A 10218-nucleotide genomic window follows, 5' to 3' on the forward strand; every position below is an offset into this window, starting at 1 on the left:
ATCCAAGTGCGAGGTGAGTTCTTTGTCCGTCTTCATAATGCTCCTTTCTAATACTCATCCAAGGTCGCATGTAAACACTCTCGGTGCGACCTCAAATGCCACGAAGCGTGTGCCCCGTGTATCGAGCCGTGCACATGGTCGTGTTCACATCAGGGAGCGTGTACGATGCCATGCTCCGCACCCTGCAACCGCCTTCCGTGTGATGAGCGCTGCACTCGGTCACTCCCTTGTGGCCATCAATGCCCTGGATTATGCAGCGAAGACTGTCTCTCCGCATTTTGCCAAGCATGCGAAATGAAACTCGATGCTCACGTCGACATGATCGAATTCAAAGAGTATGCAAAAATCAATCTCGAGGAGACTCCTGTCGTTGCTCTTAGCTGTGGGCATTTCTTCACCACAGAGACTTTGGACGGTACGTATGGCCGTGGCCCAGATCTTGTTCACGTTTGAACCAAGATACTCAAAGATGCAGCGGACACGCTGTTTCTGGATCTTGCTAATATGTTCGCTCTATCATGCAGGACTAATCGGACTAAACAACGTCTACGAGATCGGCCCAAACGGTAACGTCATCGGTCTGGGAGATACTTCGTCCAAGTTGTCACCAGCAATTCCGAAGTGTCCGCATTGCCAGCGACCGATCCAGCAATACACAACACATCGATACAACCGCTTGATCAACCGGGCTGTGGTCGATGAGATGTCCAAGCGGTTCATCGTCACAGGCCAGACAGCAGTACAAGAGATAGAGCGGAGACTTATCGAGATAGAAACGATCCTGCAAGCCTCTCGTCAAGATGTCTTCCGAGAGAATCTGGGCCCCACTCTAGTTGGCATACGTCAGCGAGGTATCGGAGAAGTCGCTCAGAAGCTTGTAACACGGTATACGCCAGCCTTGAAGCTTCGCTCTGACATCGGAAAACTACAGATGCGCACGGCAAAGCACCACCAACCTGCACACAAACTCCACGACGCTACTATCCATGCAATAGGACGAAGTAGCGGTCTCGAGAGTGCATTTGGAGGTCTCAGGCTTGAGCACATCCCAGTCGTCAGCGAGCGCGATGACCGCATTGCACTCAGGTTGAATATGATGCGAGTCAGGACGGATGGCGTGATCCTGGAAGACAAGCTGCGTATCGTACCGGTGGTGAGAGCTGAGTACGGCGATTCAGCTTCCTCTTTAGCATTGTTCGAACGCTCTCTGGCTCAAGCCTTTTTCCAATCTTGTGGGAAGCTCATCGCCGAGTGCAAGGACAAGGCCCTGAAGAGGATAGCGATGGAGCTGTCACTCCTCTACGCGCAACTAATCTGTGCAGTCGACACAGCTGGACTTCGCGAGCCGGAAGACGGCGAAATGGCCAGCAGGGAACGGGACAACGCTAGGAATCTGCTCGAGGAAGCAACGATACTATGCGAGCACGGATTCCACGATGCAGAGACTCTGCTAGAAGCAGTCAACCAGTCCTTGAAGCTTCTGCGAAAGGAATGGTATGCGAAGGTCACAGACCAGGAGCTTGAAGCGATCAAGTAAGCGATGGTGAGCGGGTCGAAAGGAATCGCAACCCACTCCGGCTACTGGTATAATTGCGCTAATGGCCATCCGGTACGTCTTGTCTTTGGAATGTGTTGTATGCATGCTGACTGGCAGTGGATAGTTTGCTATTGGGGAGTGTGGGATGCCGATGGAAGTTGCACGCTGTCCGGAGTGTGGTGCGAATATTGGCGGACAGCAACATGTAGCTGTGCAGGGTGACTTGATACATAGCCTCAGGCTTCTGGCTTGGCATTCACTTAAGCCATTCACCTACCTGCACCTTTCCTATAGATTCTCGTCCTTTCTTGATAGACACACAATTAATCAACACACACTTGATTCCATCAACTGGTTATAAGCTCTCTGCGCTGACCTGCGCACTTCCGCACTGAACAACTCAACCGCGACAAACTGCGACACTGAACCGACTCGAGATGTCGGCCAAATTCAAAGGCACTGAGACGCCCTTAGGCGGCATGAAGCTGCTAAAAGGCGAATCAAACTACGCTACCTGGTACATTGACATTAAGGCTCTACTACGCCGCAACAGCCTCTGGAAATAAGAACGACAGCGAGAAGGTACCTTCACTCTCTCACTACGCTGAGGCACACGGAATGGAACTGGACAGATACATGACTCCACACAACACGTTCTGAACTCGACACCGTTCTGAACTCGACACCTTTCTGAACTCGACACCTTTCTAAACTCGACACCTTATTGAACCACTGAACCTTGAACATCACCAGCAGGGAGCTGGGGTGCTGAAATAAAGTCCTACCGCAGCGGAATGCTATAATGTGGAGGCATTGAATTGAACTGAAATCCTACCGCAGCGGAATGCTATAATGTGGAGGTATTGAACCACTGAACCTTGAACACCACCAGCAGGAAGCTGGGGGTGCTGAACCGAACCTTGAACACCACCAGCAGGAAGCTGGGGGTGCTGAACTGAACAACACCCTGATCTATGTGATCATTGGCAGGTAACGCGCTTGATAAGCGTTTACCTGGGGGGTGACTTGATACATAGCCTTAGGCTTCTGGCTTGGCATTCACTCAAGCCATTCACCTACCTGCACCTTTCCTATAGATTCTCGTCCTTTCTTGATAGACACACAATCAATCAACACACACTTGATTCCATCAACTGGGTGTGACTCGGGCGGCGCGAATGGAGCAATGAGGTTTCGTATCTATTGCGTCGGCAAGCTTCTGGGTGGATGGATGGATGGATGGAGTTTATTCCGCCTAGCGCTAAGCACCTAAAGGGCTCAGTACGAATATTACGTCATCACATTACCTCCCGAAAACTTCCTGAGCTCCAAATAGCCCATTTACTTTGTCCTATCTCAGTCTGTCCTCCCGGTCCTCCCGTCCTACGTTGCCGGAAGCTCGTACTAGATTAGTGTTTTATAATGGAATCTGTGCTGATAGACCAGAGGAAGCTGAGTCCCTAATCGTGACCAAGCATGGGAGGTTTTTCCCCTGCACGGACCGATTCATGCCACAATATTAGCACCTCGAGGTGAACATCCCTTTCTCGGTAGAGAGCCACGTTACGAAGCGAGCCAACATGCAGAATGGGACAGCGCACGTTTTTGGCAACTAACTTGTGCGTCAGATGATCACGTAGCGCTAATCTGCACCACTCTCTTCCTCCGCTGCCACGAGCGTTACAAGTGATGAATGGTGGTGATCGTGCTATCGTGTGATGTACTGTGTGGTGCCAATGGAAAGGATATATGCAAAAGCGTATCAGAAAGTGAGGATCCAGCTGGTGAGAACAAAGCGTTGATACAGCCTCTATCTCGTGGAGCAGCTATCGAGTGTTCTAGCAGTCTCGGTTGAACCCTAGTGAGAAGCTCCGCCACTACCCGCAAGCTACGAAACAACGCTGTAATACGCGTTCTCGGTCCCGTGGCTATGATATGAGCAACCAGCCAGCTGTGATCGAGTCCGATCAGCCCTAGTTACGAAGTCTCCGCGATCTTGCAGAAGTTCTTTGGCGAGGTCTCTAAAGAAATCGGTGTTGGTCGCTCCATCCAACCACTCTGCACGTCCGTGGAAGAAATGCATGTCGACTAGCAGCTTTTGAAGAGGCGAACTCTCCGGAGTGCCTCTGTATGCCCTATCGATAGTGGCAGACTCCGGATACCATCGCGTGTCTTGCTCGTCAGGCGTGTCGACTGCATGGATGAGAGAGTCGATAATAGCGTCCTTGAAATCATGATGCTGAAGAGCCTCGCCCCGTACGAAGGCCTCGACGAGGAGGTCGATTTCCTCTCGGTTGCCTTCAGTGTCGCTCATATCTCGGACGCTAAATATGCGACCCCTGTACAGCCACTGGACGTAGAGTGCAAATGCAGCTGGATCGTCGTTTGGAAGCGGAACTAGTCCTTCCTGGCCTTCATTCCAGCAGTCTTTTGCGGCCGCGGAGAAATAAGGCGACTTCTGACACAGCAAATCTTTGTGCACAGTCCGCTTCTTATATCGTTAATAGGATGGCCGATGTCTATAATTTCCCCTGCAGATGAGCGCTACGAACTGGCTCTGGACTTACGCACCTAGACATAGGAGATACCTATATATATTACTTTGTTAATATTCCGAATCTATACCTTAGTTATCTCGACTAGGTTAGTTAAGGTAAAAATCCTAAGCTATAATAATATAAAGTAGCGTATAGCTATATAGGAACCTAACTATATTTCTCGTACTTATACTTTATAGGATTCTATTTCGATATATATAGCTATAAATCTGCGTAGAAAGCGTATATTCTTAGATACTTTCGATCTATTATAAAGCAAAAGTCTAGAAAGGTATAAAGTATATAGCTTATCGAGCGTTAATATAGCTTATATACTACTAGTAGTATAAAAGGCGCTTACTATAGAAGATAAATAGTATACTTAATTTAGATAATTATATTTCTTAATATATATCTAATTTTATATAGTATAGAAACTATATACTACTAAGTAATTATAATCTAAAATTCGAGTATAGAACCGAGTATATTTATAGCTACTCTAATACCGAATAGGCTATAGTATAAGTTAGAGGTATAGTTAATATATATACTTAGAATAAAGATATTAAGATAGTAGAGCCTATTATCGATAGAGATATAGAAAGTATATAAGCTCGGCAAATACGCGTCTTCTAGAGTACTCGTTACGAATATAAGACTAATATTTAGACGCTAGAAGCTAGAAGGCGTATTAGAGAGTATAGACTTAGAAGCTTTACTCGCTAGCTATATAATATATAGATCGCTATAAAGAGATAGTAAAGCGAGATCGAGCGGATTATTTTAGAGTATAAGAGAGAGTAGGCTACTATATACTATTACGAACTTATAATTAAAGTACTAGGAAGAGAATAAGAAGTTAATATTTAGTAATAAGTAATTTTTCTATACTTATTATTATTAAATAAATTAAATACTAACTCTAGTAAAATTAAATTAGTAAGTTAGCTTTAGAAAGATACTCTAGTAGTATATACGTACTCTAAAGCTCTAGTAACTAGAGTCTAGACGTTAATATCGAAGCTATAATCGATCTAAACTACTATAAGTACTACTTTTAGAGTATCTACTAAAAGTAAAATAGGAAGCTTATTATCTAACTACGAAGAGTTCGTCGTAATATATATATCTAATATAGTTTATTATATAAGCTCGGTAAGTCTAGTAGGTACTATATATTATTAAGTTTAAGTAGAAAATTATTCTAAGTATAATTAATATTACTATACTTATATTATTAAATTAACTTACGTCTACTACTACTACTATAATAGTAAGTAAGCTTAGTCGATATCTTAATAATACTAATACTAAGTAGTAAGAGTCTCTTATTACTATCGATAACTAATCTACTAGTAATAATAGTATTTAGATCTAGAGCTTATAGAGCTTTATAAAGAAGATCGATATTCTAGAAATTATATATAAGAATATTCTAGATATAGTAGAGGTCCGAGAGTCTTACTATATCTAGTAATCGTCGAGATAGCTATAAGTAGCTATTAGAGCTTATTCTTATAAGCTAGCTTTTATATATTCTTAAGAAGTAATTTATAGTATAATTAGCCGAATATTAATAGAAGCTTAATATAGAAGTAGAGATATACTATAGATTCGCTCCTTATACTATATTATTCTATACGTAAAAGTATTAGATTAGTAATCGAGTATTAAGAATCCGACTATATACTTAGTTAAAAGAATAAAGTCGATATTTCTATATATTAGAGATCGACTTAGTATTTTAATTCTACCTACGAACCGAGTATAGTAGTCTACTATCTATTAGTACTAACTCGATTTCGATAATCCTCTATAGTATAGCTAGTATTAGCTATTATATTCTAGACTAGACTAATATAGAGAGGTTTAATATATAAGAAACGAAATCTAAATACTATAGGAAGTATAGTAGTTACCTAGTCTCGTATATCTCTATTATAAATATAAGTATACTTATATTATATAGAGAGAAGATTTATTACTAAGGATCGAGTCTAGTACTAGCGATAGAGAATAATAAGTAGTAGTAAATAATATATCTTTTATAAGTAATTAGCTATTATAGCGAAGTAGATACTATATATAAGTAGGCGAGAAAGTAACTATATATAGACGTACTATATACTAACTAGTAAATTTTAATATAACTTAGAAGCTTAATAACTTATAGTAACTAAGTATACTACTTACTCTCTCGACGATACTCTTACTATATAAACGTAATATTATCGCTATAGAGCTCTATTATTTACTATACTTTTAAGCTAGACGCGATAGATATAGTAAGGCTCGCTATAGATAGACGCGCTCGAGTTAGTATATATATAGTTCTAAGTAATTCGTAGTAATATTAAGCTACTTTATAGTATTAGATTATCTAGCTTACTCTCTACGTTTGCTTTATTTATACTATAGATAATCTTCTAGACGATAAGTAATAATATAATATCTTCTATTCTAGAGAGACTAAGTTTACTTAATCGTCTATAATATAGTAATAAGTAAGTTTACTTAGAGTTAAGAGATACTAAACGCTTATTATAACTTACTCGATTCGCTTTAGAAGATACTTTTCTATTTTATATAAATCTCTATAAGTATTAGTAAGATCTTTAGAAACGTAACTTAACTCTTACTATCTACTAGTTACGCTAACCTAAAAGAAGTTAGTTATACGTTATATAGATAGTACTAATCTAACCTAATAAGAGAGTAGTATATATAGCGCTCCGAAGTATACTTATTACTAGCGACTCTTAGCTTAGATCGTTAAAGAAAATTAAAGCAAAAATCTAGTTATAGAATTCTACTAAGCTTATAGTACTAGTCTAGGAGTATAATTTTAAAAATATCGCGAATATTATAAAGCGTCTTTTAGAAGCTAAGATCTTTTAATCTATATCGAAAGCTAAGCTCTAATTTCTAGAACTATTCGAAGTATCTATTACCTAAAGTACTAGCTATACCGATTCTAAGTAGAAAGTCTCTAGAGTAGAGAATAATAGTCTAGAAAAAGTAGTAGGAGGTTACTAACGAACCTAGATATCTATATATTTATAGATTAACTATACTAGTAAGTTAACGGCCTATAGATATATAAAAAGAGACGTAGAAAGCTAATAATTAGCTTAGAAATAGATACTATAACTTCCTTTTATAAAAGGTTATTTATAGAAATAACTACTTATCTACCGTTATTATATCCTATATACTTACTAATAAGGACCTAGTATTTAGTAATAAATAAGCTTTAAACTATTCTAAAGAAAGTATCCTATAAGTTTAGACTTATTAAAATACTAAATTTTTTAGAAAAGTAAGAGTAGATCTATATAGAATATATTAAGCTTAATAAATAGCTAAAGATTATAGCTAATTTTAAAAGAAAGATATTAGAGTAGGCTATTAGGATTAACGATAAGCTATTATCTAGTCTTCTTATAAATATAGTATAAATCCGATATATTATAGTATATAGACTACTAGTAACTATAGACTAGATCGAACTTTTCCTAGTTAATACTAAATCGCTCGTAAGAGTACTTAACGATAATATTCGTAGCGAGATAGTCGCGTAGTTATACTAGAGAATAAAATTTACTATAAATAAAATTAAACGAAATAAGGACCTACTATAGTCTCGTAGCGTAGAGACGATACGGCAGGTTCGCTATAAGTAAGTAGAGCTAGAGCGCGAGCTTCGAAGAGCGATCGAAAAGATACTATAGGAAGATAATAAATTTTAGTTTATAAAGAAGAAAGCTTTAGAGTAGAAGATCTATTTAGTAGTAAATACTAAACTATCTATAGGTTCTAAGCTAGTTAAGGAGGTTATAGAACTAAATAGTACTAACGAATCGGAGGACGTAATCTAGAAGGAATACGATATTCTAGATAACGATATTAACTAAGCTATAATATAAGGCCCTTTATAAATTAGACTAAGTTTCTATATTATATAGGTTATAGAGTTTAAGACGATTATTCTTATCGAAGTTTATATACGATTATCTTAGAACCTAGAGCAGCTCTATACCTTTTCTAGTATTTGCTATTAACGAAAGGATTCTTATAGAAGCTAAAAGTAGTTTTATATTTAATTAAAAAAAAATTGTCGTTCGCTAAATTCTACTAGCACGTCGAATACGATATCTAGGGCGAGTTTTATAATATCTTCTACCCCGTTCTCTATCGCTCGACGAATATAGTCCTTTTATTAACTTTTATCTCTTATTAAAGATCGATACTATACTCTAATAGTATTAATAAATAACTTTTCGGCTACTTCTATATATACCGACCTTATTGCCTCTTTACGCTAATAATTCGAATTTCGTCGAGGCGGCTACGATATAGGGAAATTCGTAGGAATATTTAAGGGAACGCGCGTTACCGATTACGAAGGGAGGTAGTACTATATTCTAGTATAGATATTATAGGATCTAATCCTATACCGATACGAAAAGAAGTTATAATATATATACGTCGCCTACGCGTCTATCTAGACGTAGCGTAGCGCGTAATATAGACGATAGCGCGTAGATAAGTCGGTCTAGATATATAGGTATTTTGCTCCTAGAAATTTATAATCTAGTATCGTATCGTAGGTAACTATAGACCTAAGTCTTCTATTTAATATATACCTAATATAATAGTCGAATAGTATCCGGGCGCAAATTTTAGCTTTTCTAGTATAGGTTATTCCTTCGTAATAATACTTTTATATTAGTAGACTCGAAATAATACTTAGAAGAATTATAGAGGTAACGAGAACCGAGTAGTATATCTTTATTAATTATAGAATTAATTAGGCAATAAATATACTACTATATACTTAGTTAATATATATATAATAGAAGCTAAGCTATACGGGTGCCTTAAGGGGACTATAAAGATAGCTTATAGTAAAGTATATATATAGGAAAATCCTATATTACGGGATATCCTCGCTCTTAAGGTAGATAGATACGACTAGTAGTCGATTGCTCTTCTAAGCAAGCTTCTATTACTCTTTAACTAGAGCTCTAGTAGTATAGTATATTAGTAATAACTCGGTTACTTCTCTCGAGTATCCGAGTATTAAAGTCCTATAAACGTATTCGAATAGTCCTAGAGCTAAGACGTAGAAGAGCTAACGTAAAGCTATATAATACGTAAAGTAATATTAGATATAGAGATAGCTATACGACTACTTTAAGAGGCTCTTAATACGACCCGGGACGACTATCTAGATCGTATATATAGACTTTAGAGTCTTAGAGCTAAGTACCGCGAGCGATACGAGAGGATAGGAGTAATATTAGATCTAGAGATAGCTATCTAGTATCTTTAAGAGGCCCTTAATATAAGTAGACGGTAGGCCGAAAGTACTTAGAGGACGAAGGAGAACTAACTACGTAAACTCGTCCGACGTATAGTAATACTACTATTATATAAGGTGCTATATACTAAGTATTAAGCTAGTATAGCGCTAAGTATTATTAGTAAAGCAATTAGAATAGCTTATATAGTAGCGGTATAGCTACTAGCCGCTAACCCTCCTTCGAGACTATAAGTAAGTAGAGTAGCGACGGCTATAATATAAATATCGTATATAAGAGCAAGTATAACTATCTATAATACCTACTAAATCTTCTAACTATAGACTAGCTTAATCGCGTTAATTAAACGTCTATACGGTTCTTCCGTATTAGCGAATTAGTTAATAGCTAATACTCTATTTTACGAATTAGTACGGAGAATCCTTAAGTAATCCTATAGATATAGGTATATACTTATAGTAATAAATAAATCCGTTCTTCTTAAGAAAGCTAATACTATCGTATTAAGCCCGGTGCTACTAGAAGTAGTTTAGGAGGGAAGGCGTCTATCTAATAAGGTCGATCCGAAGCCTAAATTAGCGTACTCGGGTAACTAGGCAATAGGTCGTATTATTAAGTTCGTCGTAATACTCGTTATTATAGCCTTCCTTATAACGTTTGCTATCGATAGTTACGCTATAAGTATAATAATCGCTCTCTTCTAGTAGAGTATTAATTATTTGTTTAGTCCTAGCAATTTCTAGCGTACGATCTAGACTTAAGATAACTACTTTAAACTCTTTAGGTAATTTTTTACCTAATAGAAATTTAACCTATA

General features: G+C 38.0%; 2 protein-coding genes across 2 annotated transcripts; one reads left to right on the plus strand and one right to left on the minus strand.

Moving 5' to 3' along the window:
- Positions 1-294: 294 nt before the first annotated feature.
- RHO25_008582 (uncharacterized protein) lies at positions 295-1537 on the plus strand (the record flags this gene model as incomplete). The annotated part of the gene is made up of 2 exons (XM_023605059.2): positions 295-415; positions 525-1537. The coding sequence occupies 2 exons, from the start codon at positions 295-297 to the stop codon at positions 1535-1537; spliced, it is 1134 nt and encodes a 377-aa protein (XP_023448502.1).
- Positions 1538-3425: 1888 nt separating this feature from the next.
- Positions 3426-3851, minus strand: RHO25_008583 (uncharacterized protein; the record flags this gene model as incomplete). Its single annotated transcript, XM_023605058.1, has 1 exon — positions 3426-3851. One exon carries the CDS (start codon positions 3849-3851, stop codon positions 3426-3428), a length of 426 nt encoding a protein of 141 aa, XP_023448501.1.
- Positions 3852-10218: the final 6367 nt, after the last annotated feature.

The sequence above is a fragment of the Cercospora beticola genome, chromosome 5 (assembly GCF_033473495.1).
Source record: "Cercospora beticola chromosome 5, complete sequence".
Lineage (NCBI taxonomy): Eukaryota > Fungi > Ascomycota > Dothideomycetes > Mycosphaerellales > Mycosphaerellaceae > Cercospora > Cercospora beticola.